The 25,346-nt window shown below is 38.5% G+C and overlaps 1 protein-coding gene across 1 annotated transcript in view; it reads left to right on the forward strand.

Moving 5' to 3' along the window:
• The window catches only part of LOC111270052 (uncharacterized), a 39,187-nt gene that overhangs the window by 3,043 nt on the left and 10,798 nt on the right, over nt 1-25,346 (forward strand). The window contains exons 2-3 of the mRNA XM_022850077.2: nt 19,189-19,260; nt 23,832-24,552. Coding sequence (XP_022705812.1) covers nt 19,244-19,260; nt 23,832-24,552 — 738 coding nt within the window. The 5' untranslated portion in view covers nt 19,189-19,243. The remainder of the gene's footprint in view (nt 1-19,188; nt 19,261-23,831; nt 24,553-25,346) is intronic.

Consider the following 25,346-nt stretch of genomic DNA (forward strand, 5'->3'; position numbering starts at 1 on the left):
CTCGAGCAGAACGTATCCACGTTAACATACACAATTCAAGCCAACCGCGTCATCGCACACTGATTATTTTAGCATTAAGGACAATAGTTCTGCTTGGAGCATCGGTATGGTTCTGCGTATGCCGATAGAAAAAAATAGCAAGGTGCTTACAAAAAACGATGCAACTCATAGGAGCGCTCGGAGCTATACAGGCCGAACTGTCAGCAGTTCTGTTACACTACTGGTGCTGCTACTCGCAGGAACGCTACCATGAGGCTTTAAAGAAAAAGAGAGAAACATATTATGAAAGCTAGAATAAATTCCGAAACGAAAGGCCACACCACCCGATTTATTTTGGATAGAATAGACGGCAAACTTTTTCTCAGAAATTACAGCAGAGGTTTTTACTATAAAGAAGAGAATCAATGTCTCAAATCCCCGCGATATGGCTCCCTTCTAGCCGGTTCTTAAAAGGCCGCATCGAACAAAACTACATGACATAACGTAGCCTTACCTTCAGATGCAGAGGGTAACGGCGTAAAGGTTCGAGACTAAACTTGTTCAGAGGTGAAAAACCTGACATAAACGTCCTAAATCACTTGCTTTGGTGGACACTCAGGTTGTAGTGCTATCAACTGAAGATCCAGGCTCTTTATGGTGAGGCTTAAAAGCAGAGAGTGCTTTTGTTGATAATCAATACAGCGGACCATATCGAGAAGAGTCCAACATCACTTTGGATGGGAGGTATTATACCTTTCAAACGATATGCACGGCCTCTTTGTGGTGCACTTTTTATTAAGTTCTCTTGCTTCTTTGAATTCAGGGCAAATAAAAATAATGTGGTAGGCGTTATCCTGGGTGATCGCTACACGCAGTGTTATAAAGTAATGGTCCAAGCATAGGTTTCTATGTTGGTCCCGCTTTTATCGGCAAGCTGATTTCCTTGTTGGTAACACTTCCTTCCTTCAGACACCTTCAGCTTATTTTAGAAGGTAGGGTTAAGCTTGTTTCCCTTCATGAGTTTCTAGGATCGTTTTCCACGGTAAGCTGTTAAATGCAGTCAGAATGTGCAAAAAATAAGTATACTTTTTTCCACCTGAATAAGTAGTGGTTGTGCTCAGCAACTTTCACGCTCGCGTCGCCAGTGGAACAAAGCGGTGTTTGCGAAAATAGAAATGGTTAAGCAAAAAATGGTTGTGACGTACGACAAATGTCCGAAGCCACCATTTATAATGACCTCAAACGTTTTTCCCAACAGAATTTAAACAGTTCTTCGGGGAAACTTTCACAGCCAGAGGTTTTTTTTGCGTTTGATTTGTTTGCGATTCGTAACACCTCCTTCGCAATAATTGGAGGGACATTATTAAACTCGAATTGTCGATTAACGAATAAGAGTCGAAGGAAGAGAAAAAAAAGCAATCTCCATGGGCTCTTTTGTGACTCAAAGAAACGCCTCATAAGTAGCTTTTTTAGCCCTATCTCGCTTGCGCATTTGTATTTTATTCGGAGGTGGAAGTAATTTAGCTTGAGGGAAGGAACCGTGGTTATCAGATCAGGTTTCGATATGATTATTTACTTAATGGGTGAGTTACTGAGATCTTATTCACTAAAAGGTACAGTCCAGCCAGCTATTCAAGGTTCGGTTTCCTATGTAAGGTCTACATATGACTTGTGAATGTTTCTGTGAAACATAGGCTTTACACTTATATTGATGGCCGTTAGATTGTCCGCCGTACATTCTTCTAACACCAACTGCCCTCTGTTGTCGAGTTCCTTAAAAACTTCACATGACGGATGCTGCAGTGCACTCTTCGTAAATGAACAGTTTATGACCACCGAAAGATGCACTAAAATTCTCTAGTGTAGCGACGAACGTGTCTGTATCGTGATCTAGGCTGCGTTCTGCTTCAACGATATCTACATACGTATAGCCCGTGCTCGAAAGTTTTACTGTGACTGCTAGTGAGTCGCCTGGTATAATAGATATTGTCCTTCGCTGCTCAATTCGTTAGTTGAAAAGTCCTTTGGCTCTAAGAACAAACACCAGGTCCGTCATTCAGTGCTATAAAGCTCTCGCTTAGCTTACGTACCCAACCTTCCGATTCTTACTTTCAACTGGCTAACGAGACTCATCGTTATCACCTATATACATCGTTATCACCGTTATAACCTAACCGGAAGCATGCCATGATGCTTCCGGTTGCAATTGCATCTATATTGGTAGAATTTTAGGCGTATTTTTGAGATCTGGATGCATTGTCTTGAATTGGCCCGGAAAGTTTTGCTATGCGATATCTGAGTTGCATTGGCCCGCCATTTTCGTCTCCAGTAAAATATTTTCACAATTTAATTCTTCTTTTGTTATCTTTTTCAACCCATTATGTTTAGGGCCACATTTCTCCTGTGCAGCCATTCTTTTTTCCCAAGTACTTTTTTTAGCGATAAAGCGCATCATCAAAGCGGCCCTACGTCCGTTAAGAGTAGCAGTATAAATTAGTTTACCAGTAGATAGTCCTTAAGAATATCAACTAGCGAACCACATTAGTTAAGTGTCATCGACCATATATCTGCAGCATTTCCTGGGCATGTCGTCCATGCCTTGAGACTAAATACAGGTATGAAGAGGAACTCGCTCTTTCACTTTGCATTAAGTGCACCCGAGGACTAGAGACTTGGTCAGAGCATTTTTTTTAAATTTATTAGCGCATTTCGAAAACTGACTAATGCGCTCATTAGATTTGAGTAGCGCAATCTACGCGTTAGTCGCGACTCTCGGTAATGACGCAAGGCAATGCCATCCTTTTAGCTCTTCCGCTTGGAAGGTCTTCGCCGTGACTCAGGACACTGGCTATTGGTTTAAAACTTTTTGGTAAGGTCGATGGCTATCCTGCTGCCGTCCAAAAAGAGATCAAGTCCTCGGATGACAGTTATAGTATTTTTCAATTATGAAATATTAATTCCTCGGCAATAACACGTATTAGTGCTATGGTGTTAAAGAAGCACATAGATTGTTTTTGCAAGAGACCGGATGGTAAGCTACTCGCAGCTTTTTTACAACATAGCCTCAACTTCAAATAATTTGGAACCATTAAATTTTTCACTTGTTGCATTTCTGTCATGTCTCATTTTAGCTTTGTACAAATAGATTGTTTCAACTGGTTTTATTTGACTTTATTTTGTCGATTTAGGGTAACGCTAATCAATGCGATCAATATCTAGCACTACGTCAATTCCTTCATATGTGATAACAATGGTCATGCAAACCAATAAATATGCTCACCTGCGCACACTCGGTTCGGATTTTCTAAACTAGTTTCTGTTCATGTGTTGCGTTCGTTCCCAATGTACTACCACTGAGTACAGCAAGAGTTTTATAAGCCTGCTATTCATGTGTTTGCCCTTATACTCGGCATCATTTGTTCTTAGTTGCATATAATTTACCTACAGAAGTAGTTTACTTGAATCTGCCTTGTCAGTAATAATAGACACTTAGCTCAATCAAGTGAATGAATTAGTTTTACTTATCAAAATGATTTTATTAATTTGAATGAATAAGAGGTTTATGTGGGAACAGGAACATGCCTATCTGACGTAATACATACGCAGAGAGTTACAAACTGCAAAAAAACAGCCTTAAGTGCTCTCCAGCCTAGTCGATGCGGGAAATGGAGTTACGGGATGACGAAGACCAATTGCACTCCATATCTGTCCAATTAACCATGATAAATTTAGGAGTCTTCGTTTTATGGTTAAAGCAGGGGGTATAAACGACACCTGTTTAAAGTCAGCCAAGCAGTCACTTTTGAAACCAACGAGATGAAATTTAGGGGGCGTCCAGTTGGCGGGCTTTTCGTGGATGGCTATATAACGATATCATAAACAAGGTCATAAAACTGGGATTTACGTTGTCTTTGGATATGTAGTCGCTTGGCAAAAGCATGGAAAAGTAAACACGCAAATTTACTCCCTAAAAGATGTCTTTTTAGAATGGTCTTACGTCTGCTTCCATCAGCATTTTAAGACATTCATTCGTCCTGATAAAGCAAACAACCTGGCTTCACTCCGCGTTTCTTTGCAACACTGATTTAATTAACCTTAGACATTAATGGTATACTTACTCTAACAAAACTTTGGTTTAATTAGTTCAGTGTAGTTATCGTATTCCGTTTAAGCCGTTATCGTTTTGCCTTTACTGTATCTTGTCAACCCTCTTTAATATGAATTTTTATACGCCTTACACTTAGACAAACAGTGTCCAATGATCTCAATATTCTGTAACACCTGCTTCATGGATTTGATCCTCTGTTGAGATCTTAGACAATTCTGCTGTTTTTACTTTATTAACTTGTCCTAATATATATCCATGTTACATTAAACTCCTACTGCATTGATTTTACTAATTATACTTTCCTTGATTTAGGGAATTTTGTATTAGTGATCCCACAACCCTTGTTCAGTCAACCTGTTACCCTACCCAGTAATTGACTACCCTGGTGTCCCACTATGCTCGTTACTACGCTGCAATGAATTCGCATATAGCATGTATCATACTAATAAACTTAATAACCGAGCTCGACTTTGAAATCGCCAGATTTTAAACTAGTCCAAGACAAAATTTCCGTTCATTTGTACGTATCAAGCTAACGTGCGCGTGGCGTAAGTCTGAGATTTAACTTAGGCCAAACTCTGTTCCCATTTACAACCTTTCCTGTTCTCCCATTTCAGATAATTTCGCCCGAAAAAAAAACAATCTAGGCGAAGAATATGCGTTGTATGTTAAGGTAGATCATATTGTTATTAACCACTTTAAAAATTAATCGAATTAACATCACCTCTCTCTAAAAAAATATCTCCATAAAAGAAGGCATTTCCTTTAGATGACGGAACATACACAGAAATAATTTATATTTTACTATTCATAAGACAAAAATGACCATTTTGCTCTAAAAAACGAAAAGATATGAAGAAGAAAAAAAATAATGAAAAATTGTCCTTCAAATACAACGTTGATGTGTCGTTTTATGTAGTTTGACAAAATAAGCAACGTTTTAAGGAATAACCTTTTAAGGATTAAACGGTTGTTCAATATATCACAAAACAATCACTAACCATCACACTCCGCATGAAAGAGGCACGGACTAAGTCAAGAATCTAAAAGAAGAAATCAAAAGTATTTATCCAGTTGGCTCGATGATTTTGTGCTCTCAAAATGGAACTCTATTGACCAACTAAATCATCTCGACTTGATAATTCTAAAAGGTCGATTTGAACGAAATAAACAAACCAACAGATTCTAACTTCTAATAGTACACATGACCCACAGATAATATATGAAGTGAATTTCAATAGAAAATATATGGATGAAGACACGCAAACATAGTTTCTGCGACACAAAATTATACTGCTGAGAAATACACAGTAATTGAAGAAACGTTGTCCGTAAACAGCTACTAGATTAGGTTGAGAATATTGTTCAATGCAGAAATCGAACGTAAAACATTTTTTATTTATATTATATATTTGTTACAAGTAGAGAACAACGCAGAATAGATGCAACGAAGGCCTTAGGAAATCAACTTACGTTAGCTTTTATTCAAGATTCAGCAGATGGCTGTTTTGTATAAAGGTGGTGGAACAGTCGTGCCTTGATGTCTGTAAATTGCCCATATGCGGTATTAACGACGATATTCTTCCATATTTAGTCACATTTGTTGTAACACGTCAGTTACAGATAGAGGAGAAGGGCAACTTTGAGCAATGCTTATCTAACATCGACTTTAATCTACAAACCGCCGCAAGCGCTAACAGCCACGCGCTGCTCAGTGCCCTATTGAGCGTCCCTACTGCTGGCGGCTACCAACTGTTACAGGGAGAAGTATGCTTTGAGCCAAGTTGCGCATAAAGGGTGAAGAAGTCCTTAAACGTGCAAAATGTAGCCATAGAGTGTGAACTTGCCAATTTTAGCAAAGGAGGGATTCAGTTTTACTAGCGTTGTTTTTTGTTTACTTGAATTAATCTCGGTCCTTTCAATGAAGTGTGTATCTGTCGGAAGGAAGCCCATTGAAATAACTAGCCAAGTACGCGGACACTGGCCAGCCTGTGTGAACTGTGTAGCAACGTCTTATTTTATAGATCTCACTAGTTGAAATCTGTGCAAGAGCTACTCTTATAAGTGGATCGTGAGTTTCTGCCCGGTGTACGGGCAATCACAGTAGTTGGTAAGTAAGCTGTATTATACTTAAACTTTCCTTTCCAGCTCTACCTTTACACAATAGGTGAGCTATTATTTTAAATAGGCAGTGTGCGTTTAAAAGCTTACTTCGCTCACTTAGACTGCAAAGTTCTAATTCCCTTTACCGATTATATACGATAAAGTCACACCAATCATTTCATCGTGCGTTGTAAAATGTAGACGATTCTATTTCTCAACGATGTATTTTTGTATAATTTGTATATTGCTGCGTAAAAAAGGTTGCTTTTTTTTAATAGGAATGCGCTTCCTGGACAAATTTTTATTTTTAAAAAATTCTTACTTCACTTTCTGTCAAAATACATTTGACGGACGCTACGAACGCGTTTGGTGCTTGCTAAGCTTCTCGTAGCAGAGTAAGTGTTAGCAAATTGAAATCGATATTTTAGAATTGATTATTGAATGCAGTATTTAATTATGTGTCAAGGGATCAGAGATATATTTAGTCTATCTAAATCATATTTACAACATAAAAATGGGGTTGGCAAAAAAATATTAATATGAATCACCTTTCACAATGATTCATTTAAGTCGGGCGTAAAATAGGCCATTGAAGGTGGAATGCGAATCTTTTATTAGACATCTCTCTAAAATTAAAAGAATATTGTTTAGCAATATTGCTAGCAAAAGACGTATAGTTCTTATAGAAAGTACCTCTCAAGTTTAGACATAAGACTGACGCAACAGAAAATTTTTATATCTGCTAGTTTGATTAATAGATGTATAACTAATGATCAACTAATGGAACCGTGCTTTAGGAGTGAATTTGATGTCTTTAGTCAGAAACAGGATTGTTCACTTCTGTGTGTGAAGATTTCAATTTCACTCAGAACTTCTGACTCACATCTTTCATTTCTAGGGTCCGAAAATAGGCAATGTTAACAAACCGAATCTGGCAATCATATACGCTAAATCCGCAGTATCCATTTAATGATACAAAAAGTAAATATTCAGCCGTTGAGGCAAAGACCTCATTTTAATTTACTTACTATATTACTGAAGCTACGAAGGAGCAATTTTATTACTCAGAATTGTCCAATAACTATAAGGCATGATTTACTTCAATTACTGGCTAGAAGCAATTCCTAACAAACGAGTTCTACCGTACGAGCTTTTACACATTGAACTAATTGAAAATATGGAAGTCTCATTTTTGAGCATTGCACCAATAACATTTCACAAAAATATAAAGCTACCTTCTTCCGGTGCAACTTGAAAAATCAAGGAACGCTTTACATTTAAACTGTGATAATGGAAAACATCAGCACAGAGACATTCGCTGATTTAACGTGACAAAATAAAGAAAAGACAGTCAAAGTTATAAGATACGTTTTTAATGGCTAAAAACAGGTATTAATGTACGTTTGTCTCAGCTATGGCATACACGAAACTAACTGTAAAGATGTAGATAATGGGCTAGGTGGTCCACAAAAAGCAATAATATGAGAAGCCAGCTATCCTATGCAAATACATCTAGGCTGCGCGACCTTGGAAGAGTAAGGAATTCTCAAATGGGCCTAAGTGGGCAGCTCAAGATAAATACGGGAGAGCAGACGCTTCCAAAACTATAATTCCAGACAGGTCTATAAAGTACTAATATGAGTAAGTTGATCTGATCTACAAAATAAAGAATAGTAGTAGGAGTTTCAAGAGATATGGAATAAATATGCAGGGGAAAGACTTATAGCACATTTGACGAACAAAACGAGCGTCCGACGTTCATTCAATAATACACTCCAATTAGTAAGTGTTAGGCCTCTTCATAATATGTAAAATAAAGTAAAATGCAACAAAAGAAAATATGTATTCTATATTATATGTGGATAACGCCGGCTGATATATACTTAATTTAAAAATCTAAAAAATTGTATTTTTGTACGGCCTTAGACTAGTGCAGTGTAAGAATGATGCACATCGTTAAAACTCTCCAGGATGGGCTGATTTCATTTACTCAGAAAAAAAATCAACTGTTTGATGATGATACCATAGCAATTACCCAGTTAAAAAATACGGGCCAAAAAAGCAAACCTGATCGGAAAATTTGTGTTCTTGGCTAAACAGCATAAGTTTGGTAGCAAATATTAGGTATAGCATATAGCTGAAGCATTTGGCTATTTATATATTTTTCTTGGCGACTTCGAAGGGATGCTTCTTTAAGATTGTATAACAAAGAACTCGAAGAACCAATATCAGTATAAACGAAATATTTCGTTTACTCGACGCACGCGTGACTATGCTTATTATTTAACAGTTCTTAGACTACTTTGACCTAATCCTCACTTGTCATGTATCCTGCTATTGGATAGACGAGAGGCACTGCTAACGTAAACGATTTAGGACGCAAACTTGCTGTTGTATCACACCAAGCAAATAGCACATGTTTTCTCAGTGATTAACATGAAGCACTGCAAAATAAACTTAACGAATAATGTGTATCGATAGATTTGGTATTAGGTGTTTTAAACAATTAACGTTTAGTGAGAATACAGCTCTAGGGAAGCCCACTTGCGAGCATTGAATTTTTTTTATCGTTATCTATCTAAAGATAGATAACGATAACGAGCTTGCCAATAAACATTGGCCACATACCAGTACAAATAAGCGTTTCTAGTTTATTTCATATTTCTAAAGAGAGACGATACAAAATGATGATGAGGAAATGTCCGCATTCTAAGTTGCATCAACAGCGCCATTTATGGACGAGGCTGAGGTAAGCACTGACATGACAGAGACGATCTCTGAGAAGAATTAAGATGATTTCTTCAGCATTACGTTTCCCTCCAGAAAATGCTTTTCAAGCAAGTGAAGTGCGATGGCTGTCCAGCGCACCTGAGTCACTCACTTGCGTCTGTTTGAATACGACGAATTCAGATACATCCATAGGATCGCTACTGATGATTATTCTTTGCGTTATTCTCGATAATGGCAACGAAGTGAGATCACGCAGGTGATGACTCCATCTAACAACGACTAAAATTTGCAGAGCCGGAAACAACGGTAATGCCTGTATACGTTAGCCATTGAAGATCAACTTCAAAGCCAGACGGCCTTCACAGATAAATGCAAATGTCTACATTGACTTCCAAAAAAAATTTTGCTCGCGTGCTGTAGCAGACTGGTTGAGCTAAATATATTTTTTGGCAAATAGGAAATAGTCAGAAAACCCCGAAATGTTCCTCGTACGAGGTGAGTGACATATAACGCTTGAAAGGTTATTCCATGTTGCAAAAAGTCGTGAGTTGTCTTGGTGCTGTCAAAGGTCCACTTTTTCATTGATGTTCGCTATCGGACACGAACAAACGAGGAAGACGAAACACTTATGGGCTCAATTAAAAATTAACTTACACAAAAAATCAATTGCTTGTCAAAGACAGTACTTCAGATCTGAGCTTTCTTAAGAACCTACTACAATAAATTTGAAACATCGTCGTCGGAATCACTGTAACTACAAGCCACTGTAACTACAAGCCTCTGTAACATTCGGTCAACACTTTATATTGGCTCAGAAGTCTTACAAACATGCACTTGATGCCTGAGTGGGGTTGCTCCCAGAAGTCCCTAATTCCTACATGGTGTCCACGAATGATTGACGCCCAACTGATTCTTGCACCATTGCTGTTCCACAAATAAGAAAAAAATTTATGTTCGGTAGGAGAATTTCATCCAATTAACTAGCCAGCATATTTCACAAGAAATTTTTTAGCGTTAAAGAATTTAGTATAAAGGAGTTAAAATATGTCTTATAGTATAAACTGGGTTTAAATGTTCACGCTACAGGTGGGTCGGCGATGAAAATGGCATCCCATTCATAATAGGCGGCAGGGAAGACAGTTTTATCACGGGACCGAGCGTCACAGCTGATCTCGTTGAGCTTCTTCGAAAAAAATCTGTTGTTTGGAAGCGCCTAATATGCAGTACCGTTTTACGACTCTAAAACACCCTACATATTGGTCATGCTGTACACTTTAGGTCCTTTTAATGCCATCTTGTGGAAATCTTTAAAATGACTGGATATTAATATATATTAATGCGAGCCTTAGGCACGAATGGAGGAAGCCACTAACGAATGCGATGGTTTAGAAAAAGTTTGAAAATCGTTATATTAAAATTTCTAGCCGACCGCCATAGTTTCTAGGTGTTATTTGTGGCGTGTGTTTTATGTCCTCGACTCGATAAGATTCAGTTGGAGCTAACAGTTATGCGTAGCGTTGGATCTTTATAGCATGGGACGAACACGAGTACAGCGAAAATTTAATTTTGTATATGTTCATTAATCTGGCTGAACTAATGACTAAGCATAGTTTAACGTTCTCGCCATTGACAACGGACTGCTGTAAACTTAACGCAACCATCGTGCAGGTTAAAGATGCTATTGGACAATTTTTTTGATTCGACTTTCAATAGTTCTCGGCAAAGAGACATGCTAGTACGCTATATGAGTCTTAACCCGAATGAGCATGGTTTAGGTACTTTAGTATCCTAACAAAAAAGTGCAATCTATCATTCGAAACGCTAAAACGAAATTTTTATGAACGCACAACCCCTGTCGGGACATTAGCACCACAATCACTGAACTTTTCTTACGAAATTCACGCCATTGAGCTTCCTAAAATCGGGTAGCTACCGGATTAAACGAGACACATCTTGGCAATTGTTGTCTATTTATGCAAAAAAAATTATTCTATGCTACGTATTGTGTTTTCAGCTTATAAAAAATGTATTAATAATATATTTGGGATATATACAAAATGTTTGATTTAGTAGATCCTTCCTGTCAGTCATACTGCGGCGGACGAATTGCGTGTGATAAACATATAGGTAATATATAATAATTTGTGGCACTAAACACATAAATTACAGGGACATTTTAATAAATTTTTTAAATTGCCTTCGAAAGACTCCACGAGGCGTTCGAAGCGAGGGGTTCAGGGTAGCCGAAGCTGCTTTGAGCATGAGTACTTACCGAAACCTACATTTCTATTGCTTGATCAAAATTTGGTTTTTCTTTTAATTACAGAACTTTCATGTTGTAGGGCTTACTACTTTTTGAAAATTTCAAATATTTATTATTAAATTAATATTCGGAACCAATTCAGATATCCTGATATTATCAGCCATTCATAAAAGACGATCAGTCGTATCAAAGTGTCGATCGAAGCTAGTAGGTTCCCATGTATCGATGGTTGGACTACTATGAAAACAAGTTGTATGTGCGTGTATTACGGTTTGCTTACCAGTGTGCGGTAGTCAATGTATCAAAGCCATAGCTAACCCACACTGTCGCAAGATACATACCCACCGTACGATGGGATGGTTAATGGCACGCCGAACCCCATCAATATCTGGTCGTGGTGGTTGTTATATTATTTGCAGTAAGCTACTCAAGCTAATTTACTCACCTAAGCTACGGAGTGGTCTGAATCGTTTGAAGGTAAACACAGTATAAGTTTGGTTGAAATTTTAGCGTTGACAAGATTACCATCAAATAATTGCGAAATATAATAATTGTAAAAGTAATGAATGAGGGAAGAACGAGGACATGAGGAAAAATAAGATGCTATTGTTGAGGTTAATAACGTCCCGTACGGTTCACATGGTATTTCCTAAATCTATTGGAAAAATGCCGGCTAATTCCACTAAGACTAACTCTGGTTACACTTCTAATGGGAGCAAATCCTTATACTAGAAAATAGGTGATTCCGAGATCTTGCTCAGATTATATAGATAACTGGTGGTCGGGAGGAGCGATATTCTTTTTATTTGAAGGCATGTTTATTTGAGAAAACTGGAAATTTTTTGAATAATAACTTCTATTAGGTTGTTCAGTATGGAATCGGAGGAAGAGTCATCGAAAATGCTCGATGCGGTTCAAATTATTGAATAGAATGGAATTCGAAAAAATCGAATAGAATACCTCGGCCTTTTTTCTTCATGTTTTACAAAATTTCAAATTGTCAACTTTAAATTTTACACTAAACGTAAAAATAAATTAAAACCATAGCATCTAGGCTTTGCAAGACTAAACTCCCTACCTGTAAAATATTGAAGAATTTAGACTGTACTTTAGTAATAATAATAAACTAAGTTTAAAGGTTTAAAGTTGTGTGGTAGTCGTTTTTCCGCGTACCTCATCGCGACAAAATACCTTGTGTTATGACGAAATCAAAGATGTGATCAGTAAATTGTACTTCGTGAATATAACTAATGTAACGTCACTGGAAAGCTACCAAATTGCACTTAAATTGTTAAAATATATCCATCCAGAAAATCTGTATTACAGCTTTACAGAAAGTACTTACAACGCAAGCTTCCCAGTTGCTTTTGGTATTATGGGCCAATGGACAACGAAGAAAAGCAGACACTTCCTGTCCGGCAGGTTTCAGGATCTCTATATTCAGTAAGCTTATACAATAGTAATATGTACAAAACGACCCACGGCATCCGAAACTTTATGTGGAAAAATTAGATACACTTCTAAAAAATGAAAGCTTGGGAAACTTCGAGGTACAATTTTTTTAAGTTATATCCAGCATTTATATACAGGGTGTTTACTAACTACGCACCAAATAACTATATCATGCGGCATAGATAGCTATATCAGATGACCTGATGAACATACTTTTATGATGAAGCTAATGAAAATCGTTTTCAAATATGGAAATAACTATTATATAGCGGAGCTACAGTACTTTTTAATACGTATGGTATTCCTTTACCAATATTGTTCCGAATTATATGCGTTGTTGTATGGATCATAAGTAAAATAGAAAACAAAAAATAATAACAGCAATAACAAAAACAGCGGCAATGACGTAGACAAGGTGTGCATAATAAAATACCATGCATTTGAGCTATTCTACAATTACATTTATGAGTACCAGATAGGCCACTATATTCTAGATTGCCTTTCGAAATTTCATGAAAAAGTTTAAGGATTCAAAATTTTATTTTTCTTATAGGAGAATGGCTTTAATTGCCTATCGGTGTTCGGGCAGAAGGGCACACTTCGATTTTTTGGAATCGGCCTATTTGTTTAACCAAGAGCACACCTTTCACTTCTAATTAATTAAAATTATTATTTTCTTATGTTTATGTATTTAATCCCACATGTAGTTTTATGGCTTAAACTTGACAGAAGTACGGGTTTTGTCCCGCAGCTATTCTCCGTTGATTTAACTAACTTGATTTGCTCATATTACAGCCAATCTAACGTAGAGTTATCATCAACAGTTCTCTTATTTGAATGAACCTGTCCTTCTCAAGTTATTTCGGACCTTTTTCAATACAAACAGTTTTACTTTGTATTACACATAACATTAACTGACTGCAGACATATTTCAGTTTGCCTGAGACCCTGCATCAGCAGTTCCGCTATCTCATTTCAGTAATTCGGTTGATTTATTCATTTTATCAGCAACAGCTATTACCTTGCAGTTGTACTGCTCCATGTATTTCGATCTCCTATTAAAATGCTCTAACAGTTTTACGATCACAATGCATTATCTTCTCATGCTCTTTTAACAACGAGTTCATTCTTTGCCCAACTTACCCTAATGCTTGACGACATATTGACACGTTTACAGGGGTCACTTAAGATCGTATTGAGTTAATTCTGTTATACCGTGATCGTCTAGTTACGGTAATTATATCTGGTCGGTGACTTTGCCGTAACTGGTGTCTCTATAACCTCATACTATGCTGCCATCAATCCGTTATTGCTCTGCATGTATTTTACTATGTTTAGAAACAATTGAATTTAGCTTCAAATTTGTCACTATCAATCCATACAAATTTTTCTCCACTTATCATCATGTAAAGTTCACTTTCTCAAATTAACTAAACCCATTAAAGCTGAGTGCGCTAACAAAATCAAGACGAGAGACATGCCCGAGTATCACACGTCTAAGATTACGTCTAAGAAAAACACCGCATTCACGACTTTCCCTAATTTTTCCATAGAATTATATATGCTGTCATACCAAAAGGTACTGGGTATTGTGTCGAAAAAAATGTTCAATTCTGTTTTGGTTTGTTGATTTATGTCAAACACGAGGCCATAAGGGTGATTATCGAAGGAACGGAAAAGGTGAATTTTTTTCAGTGCAATATCCACAGAATATAGAGCATGCAATGACCCCCCCCCCCCCCCCCCGTTCGAACTTGAAGACGCCAGCTTTAATGATATTTGCCATGTGTGCTTTTGCGTACTCACTGAAGTAGAATGACCTGACCTCGTTTGACGAGTTTTTGCTCTAGAATAGTCTGGTTGATGCAATAGTGCCAATCAACTGTATGGTTCGTAGCAAGCAGTTCCCAGTAAATCCCTTGCAGACCTACCAAACGCAAAATATTCATTTTGGGTGAAAATCTGGTTTGGCGTGTCTCTGGTTCCGGTCAAAAACTGGTCATTATGACCGCATGGCGCTCGATACCGCGCGATACGTTGAGAAACACGTAAAGCTGTGTTCTCTTTTTGAATTTAGAGTGTTTCTGTCTAATCCAAAAGAGACTCGAGAAGATTACGACTATTTTGTGGCCCATCTTTTCAGCCAAATCCCAAGATGCCTATCGGCCATATTCTGCCAAAGAGTACCTTCAAGATAGTCGTCGAACTCAGACAAGCATTGCCCAGAGCTAGGTGCAAAAATGGTGTATTAAAAATAAACACCAAGTTGGGTGAAGTGGGATAGAGAAGCTTTTGAAAAAGACGCGGGAACTGATTACCCAACCTAATACATAACAAAGGGATGGACAGATAGATTAAGGGGGCCGTGGACACGGGGAAAAAAACAGACGACAATAGCAAGAAAGACCGCTGACGTGCAGAACATGACCGCTGTTAAATGGAGTTATGGCAAGACAATAAATAACAAGCTGTTCTGTCAGTACCTATACGAGGGTTGCGAAGGGATAAAAACGAGGAAATAAGGATTGAACAATATCGGCTTACAGCAAATAAGGGAGAAAATTCGGTACCAGAAGGTAAGGGCCGGCGCTAGAACGCAACGGAATGACACGATTAACCACAATTCACTCAAGAAAAGTTAATTGCTCCCATTTTACTTTGCCCCAGCTTTCCCCAGTTCTATGTCTTCGTGGCATCGAGTCAATTTATTGTTAACGACGCCTTGCGACTCGAGCGCGAGGAGACCCGCGCAGTGCTACTTTGTGCAGTCGTTTGAATCGATATGTAGATAATTGGACAAGTTTCTAACAACGTTGTTTCCTGGCTAGAAATTATAGCTTTTTGTGTCTCTGTTTGTGCAACAAGTTCTGTAGTCAGATGAAATTTTTGATGGAAAGAATCAACTAATTTTTACGGCGTTCGAGCGCAGTTGTTGGCAACCACCATAACTCAAAGTTTAATGGCTGTACTCTACTATTCGGTATATGAGAGCAGATATTTCAGAGAATGAGAGAACGTAATGTTTGGCCGCTGTAATGAGACAGCATCGTTTGAATAATGCAACATATTAACATTTTATTCATAGATAAGTGTTGGAACTAGAAACGGTGCTTCGATGCGTTGAGCTATAAAGCTCGAAAAGACGCATACGCAACATTGTCTATTTTAGTATTTTCCTACTGTAGAAAGTGCTGTTGGGTAAAAAAATTGTTTGCGAAGTTGCAGTTACCGTTACCTACTTTAAGAACTAGTAGTTCAACCACGAACCACGTTCTGTAAACTGCAGGCACTTCTTAAGTTAGGTGCGGCGCAGCCTAGCCGAGAGCTTTCTGCACAACTAGGAGTGACCCAAGTAACAGCCAATAACCCAGATGTTAATCGTTTGTACGCACTACGGAAGGTCGAAATGAGAGAAAAGTCGGCCCCCATACACCAAGTGAAAATGACAAAAAAAAAACTCTATGACAATATGGCTTTCTTTACTCGTGCGACAGAACTGAGAGTCGCTTTTATATAAAATCGCTGCGGCATCTTTGGTAATCATTTAGTATTCATTCAATCATGAATGGATATTTTGCATTTGTTTCTGCATCAGTAAGAAATCATGAATCTATTGCTATTACTATGATAAATTTGCTAGGTTTCTATATAAACAAACATTCTGCCATAATAAGACACAAATTAGGAGTCATTTAGTTAAAGCCTTAATTCAGGTGTTTCGAGTTTTATATACGGCACTGCAAAGCCATTAGCCATAGGTCTAGACGGCTGACTCCCAATACGAAGCAAGGCGTGTCTACGTCCAGTTTCTAAGCTGAACTAGCGCGCCTTAGCTAGTAAAGCTGTTGAGCCACAATTGAGAAACGTTTCCCTAGAACGCCTATAAATAACCCAGCGTAGTCCAGCTAGATGATAAAGTTGTTAGTTTACGTTCATATACGTGTAGTTTAATTACGAGTGCGAACAAGAATATATGGTAGAAGCAACCATATTTCTTTTAGATCCTGTCTACATAGTCATCCATGGATATAGAATACCTTTACGTAAGCGTAAGCAGCTTTTGACATGACATGCCGCTTAAGTTCAGCTTTTCCGTCGATTGAAACTGCCGCTATATAAATTCAACACTTATTCACAACTAATTGATACATTATAACTCTATCTGTCAGCGGGACGCAGAACTTGAAGCGTGTTTGTTAAGTCGAGTAAAAGTTTCTCGAACAAGTGGAAACACGTAATCGTCTTTTGTTTCTAATATCAAATATGTGCCCTCCGATAGATATAGCTGTATGAGCAAAGCAGAAGACAAAATATGATCGCGATAGGAGACGACCTGTTAAAAGTCGGGGACAGTAAAATACTTTTAAAAGTAGGTCAATATCCATATCTAGGTAAGGACTCGAAGAGGTAATTATATCGCGGTCATTTACTACGTGCATTCTCCGACCATAGATTAACTCTCAACGCAAACATATTATTATAAAAATATAATATGTTTGCGTTCTAATAATAAATAACATGCATCCACAAATCGCACAGTGAATCCATCTGTCTTTTTTAATAGTTGAACAAGAGGGCCCACCCTGCAGTTCAGCTACATACAACACCTCAGTTTGACAAGAAAAAATTGATATGGCTAAAAAAGGGTGGCTGTAATGACAACAGTAATAAACAAATATTTGTCGGTAAAAGGTAGCGAAGCAAAACAGTAATAACAACGAACGTTTAAAGAAGAGAACGGATGGAGTAAATAATACGTGTCAGGTAGACGGCGAGGGCTATGCAGGCACGATAAACAATACTCAACTGAAAAATAGACGAGAAACTAGTTGGCCAATAGCTCAGTCTAGGAAGGCAGATAAGAAAATTATTTTAGCAGCACACGTAGGTAGCGACTATATGCATGCGAAACACAGCCCAGAATAACAAATAGAATCCTAGGCACGTGTTTCAAAAGAAAGCCTTATTTATATTCAAGGCTGGGAACATCTGACGTGCGACAACAGAAATCTTATCCTTTAATGGTTACAAATAATCAGAGCATAACGTTAGCATCATCATAACCTAGGCTCATCATAACTCCTCACACATAACGAAAACGTTACTTAAGTTGCAGAGTTCCTCGAAAATAGCCGGATACACAATTAATGGCAGGCTCAGCGCAGCTGCGACGTGAATACTGGAGAATAATCCCCCCGGCCCTAGGGACACAATGGATAAACTCGACAAGTAACTGCCGCTTCAAAACCTTAACATTCATTTGAATTTACTGACAACGTATCGAGATGTGTATATAAACATCGAACTTGGTTTGCTGTCGAAGGAAAACTATCGCTGGACCCTAAAAATTAGGGAACGACCCGCAATATTGAAAAAAAGCAGTCAGAACTGCTGGCCGGTTGGAAAGCAGTCAGAAAGATTGGAAGATTCCGCACGTTCCCCACGCTTGTGGAACAAGTGCTGCTCTAAGAGCATAAACGAGTGTCTAATTAACAGAAACACACGACACTATAGCCTAGCAATATAGTAGTGAACTAGCTCAAATACCTGATTACGAATGACAGTCACACGTTTGGACTAAATTCTTAGAGAACCAAGGACCAAGGTCAAGGACTCCAAAGTCGACGGCAGCAGCTACTAACATAAAAGTTAAGGTACTCAAAATAATACTTTCGTAAACGAGGAGGTAATGGCCCTTCGTGCATTTTGCGAGATGCAACTAATGAAGGCATATTTTCCACCGAATTAGATCCATTCATAGCTCATAATCAGGCTTGTTTACCTGCGGTATTGTGTAAAACCGCTCCTGTCGATTGATTAGCTAACGCGGCAAGCTAATGGCAGTTCCTGCAGACAGTTTAACGATAACAGCACAAGAATAAAACGAGAATGAGCAGGATACAAAGTTCGACGAAAACAAAAAGCCCTACCTAGAAAAGCAGTGAATGAACGAATACATTATACTATCGTTCTGGTATCGCAGTGGATGACGTGTTTCCCATATGTAGACATATGCCATGTTCGTCAAAATCCTAGCGAATCCCAAATTGGCCTCGTAAAGCAATGCCCAACAGCTTGAATACTAGAAACATACATCATATTATGTAATGCTTATCTCTCCCAGTGTGCCGATAAAATTTGCCGATTAGAAACTTAAATAGTAACACCGCAACTTGACTTTAGTCAGCACATAGCTTAAGTTAGCGATAGTTACTTTACATTATCCTTTCCCGCTGTTAAGATAGCGTTGGCTTAACGTCTTTAAAAGACTAGACTTATTTACTGATATGAGGCCTTGAATCAATCTTGCCAAGCGACTAACTGCAATAGAACGTGCCTAAAGTGAGCCTATACCTATTGGTAAACGCTTACCAATTATACGATTAGAGAACAAAGAGGTTTTCAACTCATAACGATCATGCGATAACGAGTCACGCGTTAGGTTGTTACGCGATATAGTTAGAATCACTTTTACGACATGGTAAATTGGTATCGGGAAAAAACGAGCTACGACTCCCTCTTTAACTTATTTTATAACATTTCTTGTTTACAGAATTGATGAGACAATAGCCCAATGTTACTTAGTGGAGTGCATAAACGACAGCATAATGTCGACTCAATACACGTGAGTACAATCCAACGTTAAACAGTGTTATAAAAGACGATGGATAAGATAAAAAGCTCATCTTACATTTGTAAGGTGTTTGGTGCGAAATGATCAAAGCACAATTAACGAATGATCCCGTGAACAGCGTGAGTTACATTTTACGGCTTGGTAATACGACGTTATGATCACTCTTCAGCGGTTTTTGGTTTGCTCAAGGGTGGATTCGCATCAGAGGCGCACGCTAATTTCCTAAATTATGAAAAATAAGTTCGGTCAGAAGCTCTACGGATTCTACTATATTCTAAGGCGAAAACTAAATAGGTTTAGAACATTTCGATTTCTTTCATCGAACCTAGAACAGTGCGAAACGAATAGAGCTATGAGGAATATAGAACAATCCTCCACAGAATCAATATCCGCATGGATTCGTACATACGGTCCGAGGTTAAGGCCATGAACATCGTAGTTTTAAATGCCTAGCGCCATCGCCTTCAACATGAATGACAACAAGCACTAGACGATCAATACGTGCGTATAGATAAATGTCTTTCTGTTTTTTTTCTCTATATGCATTGGCTTTTGAAAGACAAAGGTCTAAATCGCAAAAGATGCGGCCTGTTTAATGCGCATTTGTCAGTCAAGATAGATATATGTGGAATACTGATAAAATAAACCATACGTACTTAATACTTACAAGCAAAATGAGAAAAGCAAGTTTTTAAGGTTGGCCATGTTCCACTTGGCGTCGTATTAATATTAATAATAATACATTACCGTGCCTCTTGCTCCTTGGTGTTGAACTAAGGGATCTGTTGTAGTGAAAACGTATAACGAAACGTCTTCAGGTTTTCAAAACCATCTACAGACGACGTAGTACGCCATCAACTCCTTGCCGAAACTGTCCTTGTTTGTCACTTGTCAAAAATGTCTCAATAACATAACCATTCACCGAACATTTGAATTTCTAATTGTTCATCTATACTTAAAAATTTTGTGTCAACGTTGACAACAAGTTGCAACCAAGCTAAGTGGAGTAGGGTATACATATACGCATTACAGAAACGCACGATGTACGTTTGTACGATGAGCATTTCTGATTAGCTGAGACACCATCCTGGAACGTGAAAGTCAACAAAGTAAGCGCTCGTGCGACAGAAGCGGTGGGTCGAGAGAAATAGACTAGACGGGGCATTACTATGAAGGAGCGATAGCGAGAATAGGCTACCATTTGAAATGGCAACGTTGGGTCACTTGTGACGTACTTCGTGCCGGACATCAGAAAAATGCGGGGTCGCCCAAGTGGGACTACTAATCACTTTCCTATCCGAGTCGCAACAGGTCACGGCAGCTTCAAAGTAACTTCTTCAGAATCGGCAGAGCCCCGTAGAAGATTTGTATTCATTGTAATCTAAAATCGTGTGCTGTATATCTTAGAACCAGGTGCTTACTAGCCTTGTAGGATCTTATCGAGATTCTTACCCGGTCTGAGAGTATTTCTGCCATCTATCTTTAGTAAGATTTAATAAACTGATCATACGCTGTAAGTCTTGTGAATCCACAAGCAAGCACGCGTAATGGTTTTATGCGGGAGGGATGGGGGGAGGGGGGGATAAGCCTTGAACCTGTTCTATGAAAATCAGTTTTGCCAAATTTAATGCCACCAGATTAGGAGCGTCAAGTCTGAACGCTGTTTTGAGGAAAAAGTATTCAAGGATTGGTTAATAATGTCACTGTTCTAAGAGCCTCTTGTAATCTTTCCTCAATATGCATCAGAAATCTTAACTGACGATACTACAATTGATTCCGCACCGCTGGCGCTTTACTATCCTCATAAGTGTGCCTATCCAAAGGTTCCACTCAATCCTACAAAAGGACAAAAGGCCTAAGCTATAAAAACAACAGGACTCACTTGTATAATCACCTACATCGGAGTTGAATCCAGCCGTTCAGCTTTGTTTGTACCGCACCACTTTGTCACATGGGCATCAAAACCGCTGCCTTGCACAGAACATCGGTACAGAAACAGACCTGTTTACTGAGTCGTGAACCTTTCATTTCATATTCCTCGGTTAAGGATAAAGACCGTAGGGCTCCTTGAAATTATACCAGAGACACCAAGGGCCCCTTTCACCCCACTCCACGAGGTGGAACCTGGTGGCATTTATGTACTGAAGCAACACTGATAGCTTATGAACGACGTAAATGCCCGATACGCTGGGCAAGGCGTGCAATAAAGGTGAACTTCAGCCACTCTCCGCCATCTTTGCTAAATATATCTAGCAGCCCTTAACAAAGAAATTTGGAAAACTAAGAACTTTAGCCGGAAGTTTTGCCTCCTCATGCTCGAGTAAAACCCGTAGGGTAGACCCTACAAACTGACTAACAAGATCAAAACTGACCGCGTGTACAATTACATTGACTCCACGATAGCATACTAATGGTGCCCTTCTGAGAGACGTAAGAGGCGGCAGACGCTTGTTCGCACTCAAGTCGCCAAAATTAAATATTTTCCGTTGGTGGGGCATCATAAAACATCGCAGATTTTGTAAACTGTCTGAAACTGACAACAAAAGAACGAAGAACGCGATCCGAACTGGCTGGCGTCGAAGGAAGTCGTATGAGAAGGTTCACTGCCACCGATTCTATGGAAGAGTCGTCATTCGCAAACGAACACCCGCTTGTCATCACATTTGTCATTTAAGCAGCACCTATCATCGACCTCAGGAGTTCTAATATTTGGGAAAACTATATTACTATATATTGTTGCATGATGGGTATAATCGTCAGATTTATTCGTCGCTGTTGCCGCCAAGGGGGTGCAGCTATTGGTGCCATGGATAATCTGCGCCAGGCCGCGAAAAGGTACTTCGATGAGTGAACGCAAGTCGCCGTTTGCGTTTTCATAGGCGACAATGATTTGCTAAAAAAAGAGACAAAAGTAACAAGAAATTCAAAGCAATCGGTGCTGAAGACAGACTCGTCAGTTTACCCTCTGTTGAGTGAAACCTTGTCCGTGGAAAGGAACGTGCAGCGGGTTGAGACAGGGTGATTCTTACCTGCGCAGAAATATATCACAATGGTCATAGAACTCGGCCTGCAGCTCAACTGGTAATTCCACCAGAAACAGTGTAGTAAACATATTTTGCAGTTAACTAAAATATATTGTTTCTATATTAATCGAATCATGAAATAGTTAGTTTTTATGCACATATTAGCGTAAAATAAAGGCCGCTCATTTCACAAATACACTGCCCAATGTACGAAATTAATACAACGGCCCAATATTTTTGAAACGCATTGGCATAATTCGTATAGCCCGCCAATGGAGGTTGAGATGTTGGGGGTTGAATGTAATTTCGCAAACAGGGCACTAAATGTTTCATGATACAATCTGATGGAAGAACAAACAATCATCGCATGACCATTATGCATGGTGTATCTCAACAGGAGAGCGTGTATTCTCAGTTATAGATGAACTAGGTACGAAACTATCCACTAGTCGTTCACACTTCTATGTCGCAACGTAGTAGTAATTGAACAAACCGCTAGTCAACACTTTTTCAGAGATTCCTAAATATGATAGTTAGTTGAAACGTTAAGATTCATTAGGGCGCAACTCCGGAACTTCACAACAAGTCAGAAAATGTAAATTTCAAAATAAACAGAAATGTTTTTGCAGCAGGCTTAAAGCATCGTTCTGTCAAGTGTAAAGCAAATATCTCTCTAGCTATTATCTTGTATGTACGTAATCCCTCTCAACGGCCTGCCCTAGAAGCCTATCAAACCTTCTCAAAGTTATCTCAAAATACCTAAAGGACAGCGGAGTGACATGCCAGGGAGTCACTTATTCAATGACAAGAAAAGACCCACAAAATTGAACTTAAACAAGCAAGATGCCACTACCCGGTCACGTGAAGCTGTGAAATGGTGACAAAGTATCGTGTTTACGCAGAACATGCTTGGAGGGCTTGTTGAATAACATGTAAACACGAATGTCGTACATATTAATATGACTATGAAGTAACTCTATATAATAAATAAAGATTTGAGGACATGAATTTCGGCTTATCTGGCAATAAATGAATGTTGAATGGATACACTGGCTTGTTTAATGTGTACAACCCTTTTTTGTGCAAATAATTACTTCAATAAAAGGCTGGTATTTTCCATTTGGCCTCGTTAAGGGGGCTGACTAGATCGCCTTGAAGTCCTAACAATGATGTAAGCGTACGTTTCAACAGAATGAGTTAGTGGGAACAAATGATTTTCATCGATATGCTCTACAAATTCATACAACGACGATTCAAATATAAGGACAAACAAACTATCTGAAAGTGACGAGGCTTGCGCATGCGTGGCTTTAATTTAAATACATTACTGCGTTACTGCAACGTTGAGTATTATGAAGAAAGATCAGTTCCTCTTGAAGGCGTTTGAAATATCGTTAGGTGTTTTAACATTGTTGACGCGTAAGTTAAACTTCAAATGTGTTATATATCAATGCAAATAGGCAGATCAAAAATATCAAATTTATACTTCTATAGAAGTATCGCCTCTCGCTAATTAGAAATACTGAATTTATATTTCAGATTACTCTCCGATTTCTCGGGTGACTCATCTCCGATTCGACGTCCCTTCATATCCTTCATTGCTGTTGTTTGTTTCGTAGCGTTCTTTGTTTTATATATGGACTTTATTCCAATGGTAATCACGGACCCCAATATCATGGAACCCAACGCAATTTCTGGTCAACTACGGACTCGTAACTTTACGAGTACTTTCACAACTACAGTTTCAAGTGTCAAACGTTTACAAGAAGCTGATACAACGACCAGCCAGATATCTGTTCGACTAGCTCTATCCTCGGCGGAGGCTGGTACCGATATTGCCGGGGGTAACTCAATCCTACCGCATACTGAGTTCTCCATTTCTAATAATACAACGGGCGAAATTACTGCTGTAGAGATAACTGCTCAAACGGCCATCACTATTGATGACGCTCCTGTACCGACTAATATCTATAACAGCTCGGACGCTGACGCTGTTTATAATAAATATGCGATATATACTGCAAGATGTCGCATCCCAGATTACGATTACAATGAGCAGACGATAATGAAAAAATATTTTTCAAATACACCTAAGATGTGTCCTGCTGATGCAAAACCTTTCGTATTTTATCCGAAAATTGATCTAAAAGGCTTTTCCTGTATCGCCTTTGACCAGAACACATTCGACAAATACTATAAAGCTAACTTTAGCAAGTGGAACTGTACCTATAAAGAAACTTTTCGGAACCCAAAGTACCAGGTAAACCTTCACTTTGTATATGTAATAAATTCGGTTCAAACGATAAGTTTATTCAGGAGTGTGATTATACCAGTATGCAGGACAAGAATTACGACTGCCCCTTGAAATGCAAGAGATTTCTTGTTAAAGCACTGCCACATAGAGGAGGCACAGATGTATAAAAGAGTATTACCTTGACTTCGCGTACTATAATAAGTATATGTCACATATGTAAGGTCGGCAACGTCAAATCTGCCCAGATAGTAAGCGTAAAACGTACAAGTTCTATGGTCCAATAGTGCGCGAACGTAAAAATGTGCGAATTTTAACTCAAGTTTTTAAGGAGATTTTTATTTTTGGGGAGAATTATAGAAAAACTGATCTTTGCACTATCGTCGATTGATTCAAATAGTGTCCATCTTGGCAGTGTTAAGTTTAACGATTTACTCTTGTCCACTATACGATTACGTCTTCAGAAATTGTTGTGTGGACTCACCGGTTTGCTCGTACATTCGCTGGGCATACAAAGGGCAAAATTACACAGTTTTAATTATGTATTGCCGTTTTCTATGAAATTATTATGTAGCACATAATTAAGAGCCGAGTAATTTTCACGATTCACCGACGCTGAATGAATTGTTCATTCAGAGGTTTTAACATGATTGATTAACAAAACAGTAATCTATTTCAAATTAGCATCACCGGTTGTATAGCATGTCATGCATGCAATGAAAAATTTTACATCTGTTTACAATACTCTATCAAATAGTGCTATGTTTTCAGATTAGGTCAATTCTCATGTGGTAAGGACTGTT

This window comes from Varroa jacobsoni, unplaced genomic scaffold, assembly GCF_002532875.2.
Source record: "Varroa jacobsoni isolate VJ856 unplaced genomic scaffold, vjacob_1.0 scaffold_155, whole genome shotgun sequence".
Taxonomy (NCBI): domain Eukaryota; kingdom Metazoa; phylum Arthropoda; class Arachnida; order Mesostigmata; family Varroidae; genus Varroa; species Varroa jacobsoni.